This window comes from Artibeus jamaicensis, unplaced genomic scaffold (assembly GCF_021234435.1).
Source record: "Artibeus jamaicensis isolate MK-2021 breed Jamaican fruit bat unplaced genomic scaffold, CSHL_Jam_final contig_482, whole genome shotgun sequence".
Taxonomy (NCBI): Eukaryota; Metazoa; Chordata; class Mammalia; order Chiroptera; family Phyllostomidae; genus Artibeus; species Artibeus jamaicensis.
This window is the reverse complement of record NW_026521857.1, coordinates 10,169,330-10,185,587: the sequence shown is the minus strand read 5'-3', so window position 1 is coordinate 10,185,587 and position 16,258 is coordinate 10,169,330. Positions and strand designations below refer to the sequence as shown.

The 16,258-nt window shown below is 41.9% G+C and overlaps 1 protein-coding gene across 2 annotated transcripts in view; it reads right to left on the bottom strand.

The window, feature by feature from the left end:
• Window positions 1-1,273: 1,273 nt before the first annotated feature.
• Window positions 1,274-16,258, bottom strand: part of CDKAL1 (CDK5 regulatory subunit associated protein 1 like 1) — a 667,880-nt gene continuing 652,895 nt past the window's right edge. For both annotated transcript variants that reach the window (XM_053668249.1, XM_053668248.1), the window contains one exon: window positions 1,274-13,176. In XM_053668249.1, the coding sequence (XP_053524224.1) occupies window positions 12,985-13,176 (192 nt within the window). In that variant the 3' untranslated portion in view covers window positions 1,274-12,984. The remainder of the gene's footprint in view (window positions 13,177-16,258) is intronic.

Below are 16,258 nucleotides of genomic sequence, written 5' to 3'. Positions count from 1 at the left end.
AGGCAGCCAGTGGTGACCTTCTGGGGATTTACATCTGTGACTTACTTCATGTTGGGTTGCCACAGGTTTTGCTTTTAATATTCACTGGAGTTACTGCGACTCCTCAGACAGACAGCTTGACTTTGCCACATAGCGTGAGGGAAAGGTGGTATTAAATCACTTTTGTTCCCACTTTCCTTCTGATTTGTGCGTCTAAAGGCACTAAAAATATCCTTCAACCTGAAATACAGCATTGTTAGCTCCTGAGTTTTCTTAGAGCTTGTGTAACTCTGATTGCCCCAAGGCAAGCTGGTGTGATAAGATTAATTTTTTTAGACTGGCATCTAACCAACTTTTGCTTTTTGTAAGATTGTTTTAGCACTTTCAATTTTTCTAACATCAAATATCTTGGAGGATGTGTGTTGAGGGGCAGAAAGAGAAGGGGGTCTTAATTGGAAGCATGAGAATCTTCCCTTACATGAGTGGGGTTAGAGATCTTAAACTTAGGAGGAATGTGTAGCAGGGAAAACTGTCTGAGAATCAGAGATGAGGAAGATATGAACCCATGGAAGGTGAGACGTGATCAAGGGCAATGGCCATAGCAAACCTTCCTGTGGAAGTTGGCAGATCACTCTCTTCTATGACACAAAGCCCAAGACATCTTGGATGTTTCTCCATTTAAAAGCCTATTTTATGCCCTGGCTGGTGTGGCTCAGTGGATGGAGCTCTGGCCTGCAAACCAGGGGGTCGCTATTTCAATTCCCAGTCAGGGCACATGCCTGGGTTGCAGGCCAGGTCCCTGGTGGCAGGTGTGTGAGAGGCATATCTCTCCCTCTGTTTAAAAAAAAAAAGGGGGGGAGCATGTTTTTAAAGATCCTTTTGCTTTTTCAAGATGGCAGCAGACTCCACAAACTCCATCTTTTAGTTTGTTTTCTGTTTTATTTCTGATTTTACTCTCAGATATGGAACCAAATGAGATGTGATATTCACTACTCACTCACCATTGTTTCCTGGGTGAGAGACCATTCTGTAATCTGGGTTACCTTCTCTGGCTCAAACATAATGTTGAGGCCAAATCAGTCTGCGTTTTCTGGTCATCTTGTAGACATGACAAGTTTTCACACTTCAGGGAGCCAATATTCAGGAATTTAGAGTCGTCCTCTAAAGTTAGGAATCAGGGGTAGTGGATCATGAATTGGTGTCTTGAGCAGCAGAAATCACACTGGCAAAAAAACCCAAACCAAACAAAAAATTCTAAAACACCAGAAACAAAAAACCAGGAGCATCTGCTCTCTAAGATCACAGCACAGGTGGCACTTTGGTTAAGTATTCACACCCATTTATTGAGAATAGAGTATACAAATTGTTAACTGAACAGGTGTATTAACAGAATCTGAGATACAGAAGATCAAAATCAGGAAGCTGAGCCACTCACTTGGGTCGCAGTCGATAAGCAGAGAAGGCGGCAGGTGTAGAGGGACAGGGGGTTGCTAGGTTCCCAGGATACATTCCGTGTGAAAGTGCCAAAGCAAAGACTAAGGGCCAAAGATGCTGAACTATAAAGATAGGAGCTTGACTCTTACTGAAGCACTTTTCTAATTAAAATAATGGCGGGATCCACACATCCGGTTTTACTTATGCTACAGCAACAACTGTAAAACAAACCCTCCGTGTCAGCAACGAGAGTGTCGGTAATAGAATGGCAGGAACCACCACCAACGGGCTGTGCTGAGGCTTGCTAACAGCTCTCATGGACAGATTTATGGACATGGACAGATTTATAAGCTTGGCAGCATTTAAAAAAAACTCAAACGCAAGGGTAGGGATTTAACTCTCCCTAAAACTTGCTTCACTGTCCCTGGGAAAGTGGTTGCTACACCATCGTTTCCAAGTGTCAGTTTAGGGTGAGGTGAGGGATGCCCTCGGGCCTGCAGCAGCACAAGGAAAAGGAACCGTCCCCCACACAGTCACTGTTTATCTTTCCAGATGGGAACCTCCACAGGGCCTGCAAGGTTTAGAAGTCTCTTTAGAAGCCTATGAACAGCGAGATCAGGAGGGAACCACAGAAATGGAGATGACATGGAGGGTTAGCAACAGGGGAGTGGGAGAAGGAGAAGGGGGGAGAAGGTACAGAGAATAAGTAGCATAGACAGTAGGTAGAAAATAGATAGGGGGAGGGCAAAAATAGTATGGGAAATACAGAATCTAAAGAACTTGAGACACGTGGTCATAAACTAAAGGGGGGAATGGTGGGGGAGGGGTGTGCAGGGTGGAGGGGAATGAAGGGGCAAATAGAACAACTGTAATGGCATAATGGATAAAGCATATTTTTTTTTTTTTAAAGAAGCCTACAGTGACTCGTCCTGAGTGTTGAAAGAAGTCTCGGTTCCTCAAAACAGCATGAAAACCCTTCACAATGTGACCTGAGCCTAATTCTTACTTTAATATCTACTTACTTCTCTTATAGATGCTTCACTCTCAAATTCACCATGCACTTTTATTTTTCACTTTTTAAAAGATTTTATTTCTTTTTTTACAGAGGGGGAGGGAGGAAGAAAGAGAGAGAAATATCAATGTGTGCTTCCCTCTGGAGCACCCCCAACTGGAGACCTGACCCTCAATCCAGGCATGTGCCCTGACTTGGGAATTGAACTGGTGACCCTTTGGTTTGCAGGCCAGCACTCAGTCCACTGAGCCACACCAGTGAGGGCTCACCATGCACTTTTACACCAAAATGCCTTTTTTCCTTTGGTAAAAATATGCATAACATTTATCATTTTAACCATTTGTAAGTATATAATTCAATAGCATTAAATACATTTACAGTGTTGTGTAACCATCACCATTTTTTCTATGTAGAACCTTTTTATCATACCCGACATAAACTCTGTACCCATTAAAAATAACTCCTCAGTTCCTTCTCCCTTCAACTCCTGCCAACCCCTATTCTACTTTCTGTCTCTGTGAATTTGTCTATTCTAGCTACCCATGCAAGTGGTATCATGCCATATTTGTCTTTCAGTGTCTGGCTTATTTTACATAGCATAATGTTTTCAAAATTCATCCGCACTGTAGCACGTTTCAGAAATTCACTCCTTGTTAAGGCTGAGTAATAGTCTATCATATGTATGTTCTACATTTTGTTTATGCATTCATCCGTAAATAGACACTTGCAATGTTTCCCCCTTTTGGCTATTGTGAATTATGCTGCTGTTAGCATTGGTGTACAGATGTCCCTGCTTTCAGTTCTACTGGATCTGTAACTAGGAGGGAAACTGCTGGGTCATATGGGAGTTTTAAATTTTGAAGAACTGCTGAACTATTTTCATCAGCAGTTGCACCATTTTACATTTCCACCACCAACATGTAAGGATTACAACTTCTCCACATCTTCATTAACGTGTTTTTGTTAGTTTCCATTTTTTTTTATGGCAGCCACCCTAATAGGTGTGAAGCAGTATCTCGTTGTGATTTGATTTGCATTTCTCCAATGAGTAATGATGTAGAGCATTTTTCATGTGCTTATTGGCCATGGGTGGATCTTTGAAGAAATGTCTATTTGAGTCCATTTCTTAATTGGGTTGTCTGCTTTTTGGTTGTTGACTTACAGTTCTTTATACAGAGGTGGGGAAAGTAGGTTTACAGTTGTATGTATGTGAAACACAAGTCTATTCTTGTATTATTTATTATTGTTTTATCTTCCATATTAACAATTGTAAACCTGCTTTTGCTCACCCCTCCTGTATATTCTAGATATTAATTTCTTGTCAGACATACAAATGCGGATATTTTCTTGTGTTATGTAGGTTATCCTTTTGCTTTCTTAATGTTGTACTTTGATGCACAGTTCTCAATTTTAATGAAATCCTATATATCTATAGTTTTCTTTTGCTGCCTGTACTTTTGGTATCATATCTATGAAACTGTTACCAAATCAAATGTCATGAAGGTTTTCTTCTAAGAGGTTCATAATAATATATCTTAATTTATTTAGGTATTTTACCTATTTCAAGTTTTTACGTGATATAAGGTAAGTGCCCAACTTTATTCTTTTGTATACAGATGTTCTGTTTTCCCAACACTGTTTTTAAGAAGACTGACTTTTCTCTGTTGAATAGTCTTGGAATCCTTAAAAATGACCATATATGTGAGGGGTTTATTTTTGAAATCTTTTTCCTTTCTGTTGGTCTTCATGTCTATTCTTATGCCAATACCATATTGTTTTAATTATGGTAGCCTTGTTGTGCATTCTGAACTTGGGAAGTGTTTGTGAGCTTTTCAACTTTATTGTACTTCAAGATTGTTTTGTCTATTTGAGGTCCCTTGAAATTCCATTTGAATTTGAGGGTTGGCTATTCCATTTCTATGAAAAAGGTTGTTTTGATAGGGATTGTGTTGAATTTGTAGTTTGCTTTGGGTAGTGTTGGAAGCCACCATGCCTGGTTTCAGGAGCTGTAACTCCCCCATGGCTAAGGCTGAGTGAGCGACCTTTGGACCAGAGGCCACTAAGGAGACAAAGCTTATCTCCCTGGCATGAGCACCACTTCTCCTTTTACTTCATCCACAACTGGCCCCTAATGCTTAATCAGTTAGCGAATGATGGGCTAGATTCCCCAAGGAGGTAACGACCTAAGACAGGCATGATCACGTGGAGGTCCCAGGGAAGGACTTGGGGGGCTATGGAGAAAGGGGGTGATGGACTCTCGCCCCTTGGCTTTGACAAAGCCTGACTCCCCTGAGTCCACAAGAAGTCTCTGAAAATTTGTTGGCTATCTGCCTCCTCTGCCTGACTTAAGCTCGAAACAACGACAGAAGGCGGTGAAGCCCTGTGCTAGAGAGGGTGGGCTCCCCAGGTGATCAGGCCTGAGAAAGGATATGTAAAATCCCGTGAAGCCTGCTTTGCTAAGAATGTTCTTAGTTAAATGATAAAGGCCCGAGCAGGAAATGAGTTTGTTTCCCAAAGTTTTGTAGCCTTTTAGCTAATAGACCCTGACTCAGAAGAAGCCCTAATAGTTATTTGTATGCTATCTACTGTTTGATCCTTACTGCCTGACAATGATTAATGAGCTGTACCTGTAGTCCTGCATAAATTAAACCCAATAAAGCCTGTCTAGGCAAGGGTCAGCGTGCTCTACCCTTGAGAGTGGCCAGGCCATTCTGAGGCGCTCCCCCCTTGAGGGAATAGCTGTGCCGTCCCTTTTCTTCCACAGGACTCGGTAGTCCATGCGAATTTGTCTCATGTCTCATCCATGTCCCGCAGGTACTGAAGGGCGGTGCACGCATCAGGGTAGAATTAATTTAACCATGTTAAAACCATGGTTGAACTATTCAACATTTTAAACATGTCTTCCTCTCCATGAATAGGGTATCTTTTTACTTATTTAGATATTTTAAATTTCGTTCAGTGATATTTTATAGTTTACAGTATACAAGTTTCTCACTCCCTTTGTTTGGTTTATTGCTCAATATTGTTTTAAATGCTCTTGAAAATAAAACTTTCTTAAATTTTTTTGGATTGTTCACTGCTAGTGTCTAAAAAAAAACAACAGATTTTTGTGCATTGATCTTTTAATGAACTTTGCTGAATTTATTAGCTCTAAAAGTTTTCTTGTGGATTCTCTCTAGGACCATGTCATATGCAAATATAGTTTTGCCTCTTTGCTTTCAGTTTGGATGCCTTTTGGTTGTTTTCCTTGGCTAATAGCTCTCATGTGGACTTCCAATGTAATGTCGAATATTAGTAGTAAAAGCAGGCATCCTTGCCTTGTTCCTGATCTTAGGGGGCAAGCTTTCAGCCTTTCACCACTTGCATATAGTATTGGCTGTGGGTTTTTTATAAATACCCTTTGTATTGAGGAGTTACCTTTGTACTCCTCATTTTCCAAGAGATTGTCTCACGAAAGGATGTTGGACTTTGTCAAATGCCTTTGCTCTGTCAGCTGAGGTGATCACATTTCTCTCCTTCATTCTATCAATGTGCTGTATCACATTGTGTTGTATTACAATGTGTTGATTTTATGTTGAACCATCCTTGCATTCCTGGGATAAATTCCACTTTGTCATACTTAATAATTCTTTTAACATGCTGTTCAAGTCACTTTGCTAATAATTTGTTGTGTATTTTTCATTTATATTCATAGAGAATATTCAAAGAGAACAATGCTTTGCAATTTTCTTTTCTTATAGTGTCTTTATTTGGCTGGTATCAGGGTAATACTGGCCTCAGAATGAATTAGGAAGTGTTTCTTCCTCTTCAATTTTTTGAAAAAGTTTGAGGATTGCTGTTCATTATTCTTTAAACGTTTTTAAAAAATATTTTATTTATTTATTTTTAGAGAGAGGGGAAGGGAAGGAGAAAGAGTGGGAGAGAAACATTAATGTGTGGTTGCCTCTCATGTGTTCCCTATGGGGGACCTGGCCTGCAACTCAGGCATGTGCCCTGACTAGAAATAGAACCAGAGACCCTTTGCATCACAGTCCTGTGCTCAATCATTCCACTGAGCTACACCAACCAGGGCTCTTTAAATGTCTTTGAAAAATCACCAAATGTCTATTTGGTCCAAAGCTTTTCTTTGTTTATTCTACTTAGGGGAAAGTCTAGCGCTGAAGGGAAGAAAATCTTACTGCAAAGCATTTTCTTAAGAGGACCATGTCCAACAAAAGAATTTTCCTGGGGACCTCAACCAATACAACTAGTTCGATCTAATGCTTCACTCATCAGATATGTTTAAATTACTTCTGGTAATTTCCAAACAAATTATACCTCCAAGAGCGGAGATCACCAATCACCCAAATTCCTCCTGCAAGGGCAAAGATTCACAAGATAGTAAGAGGAATTACTTTCAAGATTGCCAGTAGAGTCATTCCAAAGTGACTCTTTGAGGGAGATAACACCGAACTTAAGGGGAAGCTGTGGTTTGTAATCAGACTCATTACTTATGTGAATGGTATGCTCTAGTTCCCTGAAGTTAGGTCCCAGTATAGTGAGTCATAAGTGAACAGCACGCTGTATAGCAGCAGTATTTGAAAAGCTTTAGGTCTGTTTAAAAACCACGTGTGTTTTATTCCTCCTTGTGGAAACTGGGGGTAAAAACAGAAGTTAAAAGCTTGGACCTTGGAATCAGATAGTCTGGGATAACATCTATCGTTGTTATGATTAATTAAATTAAAAGCAGATAAGACAAACCCCAAATTAATATTCCTAGTTATTTAGCGCTTCCCGAACGCCAGCTTTTCCCTTACCTCGATCGAAGCTTTTTCCATATATGTATATATGGAAAAAATTATATATATGTGTCTTTTCTCGGCACTTGCCTCATCAGTACACATAAATGTATTCAGATGCCCATAAACTAGGAAGACCATAAGAGACCAAATGAAAGCCTTTGATTCAACTGCTACACAGTACACAGCTGGGATATTTTGGCTATACAGCTCTAGGAAACAGTACTGGTAGGAAGTAATTGACAGAAAACTAATGAAGAATAATAGTGTCTGCATTTTCTTTTACCCCAAGGCAGGATGGGGGAGGGTATGACTTCTAGGTCTGCCCATTAATCTATTTGCTCTTTTCATCTTTGGGCATGGAAAACCTTCTTCTTGATCTAAGATGGGCCACCCAAATCTGCTCTGTGCCCTTCACTAATTTGATCTCCTCAAAAGCAGCTGCAATCCATTTTCTTTGAATTTTCCTTCCTTTGCTGCATTTGCTAGAATTAGACTCCAAGCCTTTGAGGCAGGACTCTTTTTACTCCATATATAGTTCTTTTGGGTGGTCATGTGTTAATACCAGAATTTAAAACACCTAACTTTATTTGTAAAATTGGTTTTCAGGCTTAAATGGCTCTAGTAAATAAGAAAGGGGAAGATATGATGAGACAAAGACACAGGGCTTGATGTATGGAAAGCTGATTCCATCTTTCAGTGATTACTGTGGAATCACAGCCCCATTTTATAGAGGAGCCTCAGAAAGAGAAAGTGGCCTGGCTGAAATTGAAACCAAACTTTTGCTGACCTCAAAAAATCTCATGCTCTCTTGCTGTCCGCCTCAAATTTGTATTGGGAACAACTGAGAGATGAATCCAACCGATTCGGACTCATAGTTCCTTCACAGTTCCTTGACTCAAATTTTATGGTTTGAACACTATAAAGATCAAGCACAGTGGTAAGGCAAGTGCAAACCGATCAGACATCTGCTATTGATAAACTAACTTTAAAATAAGAAAAAAATATTTCGAGAAGTGATTCAGATCCCAAGATTAAATGTGAGTTTGGCATGAATTCTCTAAATTAGAGTGTATCGGAGAGCAGGCGTTCTCAAGCTTTCTTGATTCGTGGCACCCCTAGGCCAAAGGAAACAGCTAAACCATTCTATTTATTAAGGAGGCAGGCCCTAGCAACTTAACACATATGTATGTCCTCATACGTTATGAAAACTGTTCACAAAAGGAATACATGTGAATTGGAAGAAAAATATTTTTGTTTCATTCTAAAAGCACCGTCATTACGTACTACTGGAAGTGTGCACCTGCCAGGCATTGCACAACCTCCAACCCTGGAGTGAGGCCACCTTCGCATCTCGTTCCACATCGCCATTCACTTGATACTTGCTTTTTATCAAAGCAACTGATGAGAATCCACTTACCAAGATAGAGGATCATCAAAAATGTTGTGAATTCTAATGCTGAAATTATGAACTCTTTTGAGCTAGTAGCAGTTTGCATGAGTTGAACAGATGTTGCCGTGCCGCCCGTGAAAATGTAAGTTATCCTTGATGTTTCTGTAAACGTAACACAGCACCCTGGGGTGCCTCAGGAGCAGGGCAAGTCTTAAGAACACCCTTTTTTCCCCTTTCTTTCTGCCCTTCTCTTCCTCTCTCCTTCATTTTTTCTGGTTTATTTTATAATTATAAAACCTCTTGAAGCTTCATTTATAACTCAAATTCTCTCTTCATGACATAATATACACTGAAATTTCAACCAGAAATGAAGTCAGTAGAAAAGCATATGTTCTGTCTGAAAAACATATGGAAATCTGATGTTTATAGACACATTTCCCAGCAACAAAGCAAAGTTTTTAGCAAAGAATTCTTTACATTCTCATACTCACTATATCACACTTAATGAAGAAGGCAGAAAGAAAGAAAAAAGGGGGGGAGAGGGAAAGTGAGGGAAGGAAGGAGGGAGGGAGCAGGAAGGAAAGGAGGAGAGAAAAGAGGGAGGAAGGAAAAACCTGATGAATAAATCTCCTTCATTAAGTGCATCAGGCACATGCACAATGTTGGAGCAGGACAACACGAAGGGAAGGAATGGGCTGCCCAGAACCCAGGCATCCACATGGTCAATCCTGGATACAGACCCGTTGGCAAAGGTCAAATTGAGGTGGAAAACAGGGGACAAGGGAGAAGGAAGAGTGTACAGCAGAGAAGCGTGGGCTTTAGAGTCAGGCTGTGTTCAAGCCCTGCCTCTATAACTTAGTAGCTCTGGGTCCCTGGTAAGTTACTTAATCTTGTTTTAGATTTTTTTTCAGTAAAATGGGGATAATAATAATAATAATACTATTCCAAAGTTGATTTTTCAGAACTAACACTTGTAAAGTGCACATCAAAATGTCTGCTACCTTTAAGGGCTGGCCAGTTAATGGTTATGAATACAATTAAAAGAGGGTTGACTCAGAGATGGGACACAGCAGAGGTAAGGTCTGCCAAAGAATGCCGCAGGTACAGAGAGAAGAAATAGTGGGTAGAATGGTCAAGTTCATGTCAATAAATGGATCACATCCAGAACTCTCTCTAGGTGGGAATGTAAGTTGGTATAACCAGTTAAGAAAAGCACTTGGCAGTATTTACTAAGGCTGAGCATGTGCAGATGACCCAACCCAGCAATCTAACTTCTAGGTATGTGGTCGGCAAACAAATGCTTATATGTGTACCAGAATACCTGGTTGATGCAGCATTATTCACGAGCCAGAAAACTGCAAACAACGCACTTGAATAGTTCAATATGGTGTGGCATGTTTACACAGCAGAACCCTGTTCCGCGGTGGGAGTGAACATGCTGCTGCTACACACAACACGCTGGGCACAACTCATGGGTGACTCTGGGCAAGGGCAGCGTGACTCAGTGCACGTTACATGGCACCACTTACGTGTAAGGTCTACAAACAGGCAGACCAATCTACGATGTTAGAAATGTGGATAGAGTTACCTTTTGGGGGGCAAAATTAATGTCTGGGGAAGAGCATGGGGAATCCACCGGGGCTGGTTACAATCAGTGTTCACTTTTTGAAAATCTGTCAAGCTGCCCCATGATTTATGTACATTTTCATCTGTATGCTTTCCTCTAATAGAATTTACCTTTAGAAAAAAAATTGGCCAAAGTACTGAAAAAAAACTTGCTGTAGATTGACTATTTGGGACTCCCCCACTCCCAATTGAACTGTTGAAACCCAATACCCAGTATGATGGTGGGAGGCGGGGCCTTCAGGTGGTTATTGGGCCGTGAGAGTGGACCTCATGGACAGGATTCATCCTATTATAAGAAGAGACCCAGAGAGCTCCCTTGCCCTTCCACCACCTGTGACCGCAGCCAGAAAACAGCCACCTACAGACCACAGTACAACAAATCTGCTGGTGCCTTGGTCTTGGACTTTCCAGCCTCTGGAACGGGGAGAAATGAACATCTATTTATAAGCCGCCCAGCCCGTGGTGTTCTATTACAGCAGCCTAGGACAGACCTCTTTGTCAGTTCCCTTTTCAGTAGACAGGGCCATACTAAAAGAAATAAAAGAAGACTTACGAAAGGACTGGTGGTAAGGGAAAACATGAACAGACAATACGAGGGACAATCAGTTATGTTTACATAGTGCAGGTCAACTGTCCTGCCGTGACTGATTCTGTATGAATCGGGAAAGGCTAGGTTTGCCTACAGGAAGAACCCCCACATCTCAGTGGCTGAACACAGCAAAGCTCCTTGTTCTACATGTCTAGCACACGCTGGCGGGAGGCTCTGCTCCTCGTACTCACTTGGGGACCCAGGCAAGGGAGGCTTCTCCCCGGCACGTACATCCACAGATACCCCAGCAGTGGGAAGAGCACAAGGCAGACTGTACATGGGCTCTGAATGTGTCTGCCCTGGACAAAGACATGACCCTTCCACTCCCACCTCCCTGGCCAAAATAGGACACGTGGGCAGCAGGGAGATGGGCCGAAGAGGTGACAGCTGTCCCGACGACGACACTTGCTCTCAGGGGTAGTCCTGCCTATGAGAGAACTCTGTTGTGGACACCCACCGCATATTCTCTCCTCCCTCCCTCCAAGAAGGGGCCATGGAGAAAAGCAAGCTGGACTTCCAGACCACTGCCATCTCCCTTACTATCTGGCACAAATACAGCAACTGATGTCACATATGACCTGCTGCAGGGAAGTGGCCAATTAACTTGCTGGAACAAAGAGCAGAGGCAGCTGCGGCCGAGTCGGGGGTGAGCAACAAGGCAGAGTGGAGAGAATCGTGGATGGCTGGAAGAACCCCTGAGAATCCCCACCACAGTCAGTCATGGGGGCAGTGGGACTGTTAGACGGCTGGGTGTATCATTCTCTCACGGAAAGAAAAGATGAAGAACAGTAGAGAGAAAGGCACAGAGCTAGAGGGGAGGATAAAAATAAATAAGGAGGTGAGAGGAACAGAATGGGGAAAGAATGAGTATGCAGAAATAGAAAAAACTTCCTGTCTCAAACCAGGATAAAGCTTCTCTTATGTCCTATAAAGTGTCACTCTAGGATTCAGGCAGGCTTTTCACTTCTGCTAAATGCACAGCTTTTGTTAAATGCACACCTCACCAGAATCCGTTCTGTTTATTAACTAAGAAGCGAGTGCACGTATCTCAAGAAAGGCGGTGCCCTGCAGCCTCCTCCCCTGTGCACACACCGCTCCCTCCTCTTGCTCAGCAGCCAGGGTGACCCCAAGGGGAGGTCCCCTGCACCACCCCTGGGGGGCACAGGTAGAGCTTTGTGTTTTCAATGAGATTTCCCCTTAGAGTCACATACCAGTTTCAGGAGAAATGTACCAACACTGAAGTTTTAGGTTGTTTTTTCCTTTTTAACTCACCAACTGATGACATAATTAAATTCTAATTTGGATTCCTTACAAGACACATAAAAGGCTGAAACATTTTGAGATAAAAGGAAGAGCTGAACACAGCTGTAGGATTAAAGATGAAAAATGTCCTATGGTAACCACAGAGCACCAATAACTTCTTTAAATTCTGATGATTTGTTTGTTATAGCAATCCCTTTTATTGTGAAAGAAGTCACTTCATTTACTAAAGGCCAATGACGTCAGGTAGGAATAAACATTTGGTGTAATCAGTCCAAATGTCAGAAAAAGGGCACAGCTTGTTTCAAATGAATCCAGTTTTTGAAATTATGTGAGCGCTAAAGAAGTGGGCGATTCCCTGCACTTCTCTGGCTGTTGCTGAGAGTCCTTTAATGGCAGACTCCCCGGTGCATTCCGAAAGCATTCAAGGTCCAAACATAGGTGTTGATATAGACTTTTCAGAAACACATCTGCTGTGAAAATAAGATGCTTGTAACATTGGGACTCCAAACTAAGCATGAAAGAGGAGATACATTTAAAAATGCTTATTAAAGATTGAAAAGTCTTTCCGTGTAAGAAAAAGATGACCAGACCCATTCTGCTGTGCGTCAGGTCCTCACTTGCAGACTGAAGACTTAAGGAGATGCAGCCACTTGCATCTTTGCTAAAAATAAACCCAAAGGAGCTTAGTTTAAAAGCTATGCTAGGCAGCTGTTACTAGGTTGCAGATCAAATGCCAGTGGGCCCAACTCTGTGAGACAGGGTGAGCCTCATTAAAAAGTGTGGCTAAAAAGGTGGCAAGGAGACCAGTATAAATTACTGCTCTTTAGAACTGACATGGCCGCTTTCCTGTTCACTGAAGATTTTAATTAGGAATTTCTTCTTCTTCACAGGTGGTTCACTGAGTTGTGTTTTAATTACAGACCTTGACAAAAAACGCAAAAAGAAGAGCGAACAGAGTCAGGCCGGCGGACAGCAGCAGTGCGCACCCTCGGTGTGGCCGGTGCCACGGTGGCACCGCCCTGGGCCTCGCCGGGGCTCGTCCATCTGCAGCAGCAGCGTGGCATGTGGGGCCCTGGGGCTTTCCAAGCCTGTTTCTGAATTCCTATGAAGAGACAAACAAACATGGAAAAGATAATTTTAAAATGCAAAGAAAGTCCTATTGTGGTATCAAAGTAAGGAGTGTCCAGAAAGGAACTTCTTCTTCTAAAACATTGAGATGTAGCTGACATACAACACCGTATGAGCTTCAGGAGTACAGCATGATCCGATGTTTGTACACACTGTGCATGACCACACAGTAAGACCGCTCAACATCCATCTCCACACACAGTTCCAAAGTTATTTTTCTTGTAATGAGTAGTTTTAGTGCATATTATTTTTATGAGTTAGTGTTTTTGTTTCTGTTGGATATCTTACTAGAAGTGAAATAGCTGGATCATATGGTAGTTCTTTTTTTGGTTTTGTAAGGAACCTCATACTGTTTTCCATAGTGGTTGCACCAATTTATATTCCTACCACGAGTGCACAAGGGTTCCCTTCTCCACATCCTTGCCAGCACTTGCTATGTCTGTCTTTTAAATAACAGTCATTCTAACAGGTGTGAGGTGATGTCTTACTGATGTTTTGATTTGCATTTCCCAGATGATGAGTGATACTGAGCATCTTTTTATGTACCTGTTAGCCATCTCTATGCCGCCTTTGGAAGAATGTCTATTCAGAAACTCTTCATTTTTAATTAGATTATTAAAAATTCTACTCAGTTGTATGAGTTCTTTATATATTTTGGATATCAACCCCTTATCAGATATGCCATATCAAATTTGCAAGTATTTTCTGCCATTCAGTAGGTTGCCTTTCCATTTGGTTGATGGTATCCTTTGCTGTGAAGAAGAATATTAGTTTAACAAAAGCAGGAGCTATCAGACTTCTGGTCAAGATGGCTGCATAGGCAGACATGGCTTGCCTCTTCACACAACCACATTAAAATTACAATTAAAATATAGAACAATATCATTTGGAACCATCAGAAACTGAGTTGAATGAAAGTCTGACAACTGCAAAATTAAAGAAACCACATTCATCCAGACTGGTATAGACACAGAACGGGCTGGTCCCACACTCACATGTGGTGGATAAAAATTCGGGAGGGACATCTCAGCAGTGAAGAGTACTAGCCTCACACCAGGCCTCCAGTGCCAGGAAGATAAGTCCCCACAACTTCTGGCTGCAAAAACACTGGGGAATGAGTTGGTAGAAGAAACTGCTGGAGTCCCAAGCAGTTCCTCTTAAAGAACCCACACACGGACTCACCTACTCACACTCACTCCCTCTGAGCTCCGGCACTGGAATGGTACCAGTGGCACACACGGAGAAACTGAAGTGTCTGGCATCAAGGTGAGAGGAGGCCATTGTCTGTTTTTTAAACCCTCCCTCCACAGAACAACAGAACCACAGAACCACAGGGCCGGCAAGCTGGTGCCATATCTGAAACTCCATTAACCTTCTTAACACTGTTTGACACACCTTGGAGATCCCCAGAGACTCTGCCCTACCCAACTTATGGCCCACCCAAGCTGCTTTTCCATATGAATGGCTGGTCTTGGCTCATTCTTCACAACTTCCTAAATCATCTCAAACAAGCAACAGCTGGTCTCATTGAGCCTCAGGCCTGGCACCAGCAACAGCCAACCTGGATTCACAGCTTGGCTTTGTCTGGGAATCTCCAAGCCCAGAACAAGCAGCAGCCATCTCAGATTGCTTTACAGCTCAGGCAGGGTGGCCCTGGATAAAACACAGGTGGGAAATGACTTTGGCCTGCACCACCTGCAAAACCCCAAGGTTAGTGCACTCGGTGGACAGCTACAGACCCCGTTGGAGCACCACCACTTGCCCCTGAACAGTTGATTCTTCACAGAGGGTGGAGGTTGGTGGTCAGTGACCACAGCTAATCCTTGCAGCTGACTGGCCTGGGTAAATACCTTCCATTGATCTGCCAACATCAACCAAGGTTCAAGTACATGAGGAGGGTGTACTCAGAACACAGGAAGGGCACACCTTGAGTACCCAGCTTGGGTGATAGGGGAGGCTGTGCCGCTGGACCCTGCAGGACACCTACTACATTAGGCCACACTATCAAGACATGGAGTCAAAGCTGCTTTACATGATACATAGAGACAAACACAGAGAGGCTGCCAAAATGAGGAAACAAAGAAACATGGCCCAAATAAAAGAAAAGATCAAAATTCGAGAAAAAAAAAAAAGAGTTTTCCATTCCAGAAACAGAAATAAGCCATCTATCAAATGCAGAGTTCAAAACACTGGTCATAAGGATGCTCAAAAAATACAGTGAGGATCTCAGCAGCATAAAAAAGATCCACTCAGAAACTAATTGAAATAAAGAACAATTTACAGGGAAACAACAGTGGAGTGGATGAAGCCAAAAATCAAATCAATGATTTGGAACGTAAGGAAACAAAAAACAATCAATCAGAACAACAAAAAGAAAAAAGAACTAAAAAAATGAAGATAGTATAAACAGCCTCTGGGACAACTTCAAGCATTCCAACATTTGCATCACAGGGGCGCCAGAAGGAGAAGTGAAACAGCAAGAAATTAGAAAACTATTTGAAAAAATAATGAAAGAAAACGTCCCTAATTTGGTGAAGGAAATAGACATGAATGTCCAGGAAGCACAGAGAGTCCCAAACAAAATGAATGCAAAGAGACCCACTCCAAGACACACCATCATCAAAATGCAAAAGGTTAAAGATAAATAGAGAATCTTAAAAACAGCATGAAAAAAGAAGTTAGGTATCTATAGGGGAATTCCCCCAAAACTGTCAGCTGATTTCTCAAAAGAAACTTTGCAGGCAAGAAGGGACTGGCAAAAAAAATTCAAAGTCACAAAAAAACAGGGACCTACGGCCAAGGTTGCTCTACCCTGCAAAGCTATCTATCATTTAGAATTGAAGGGCAGATAAAGAGCTTCCCAGAAAAGGTAAAACTAAAAGAGTTCATCATCACCAAACCATTATTTATATGAAATGGGACTTATTTAAGAAAAGGAAGGAGACCAAACTATGAATAATAAAATGGCAAGAAATACAAATCTATCAACAGTTGAATCTACAAAACAAACTAAGCAAACAAGAAGAACAGAGACAGAATCATGGATACTGAGAGCA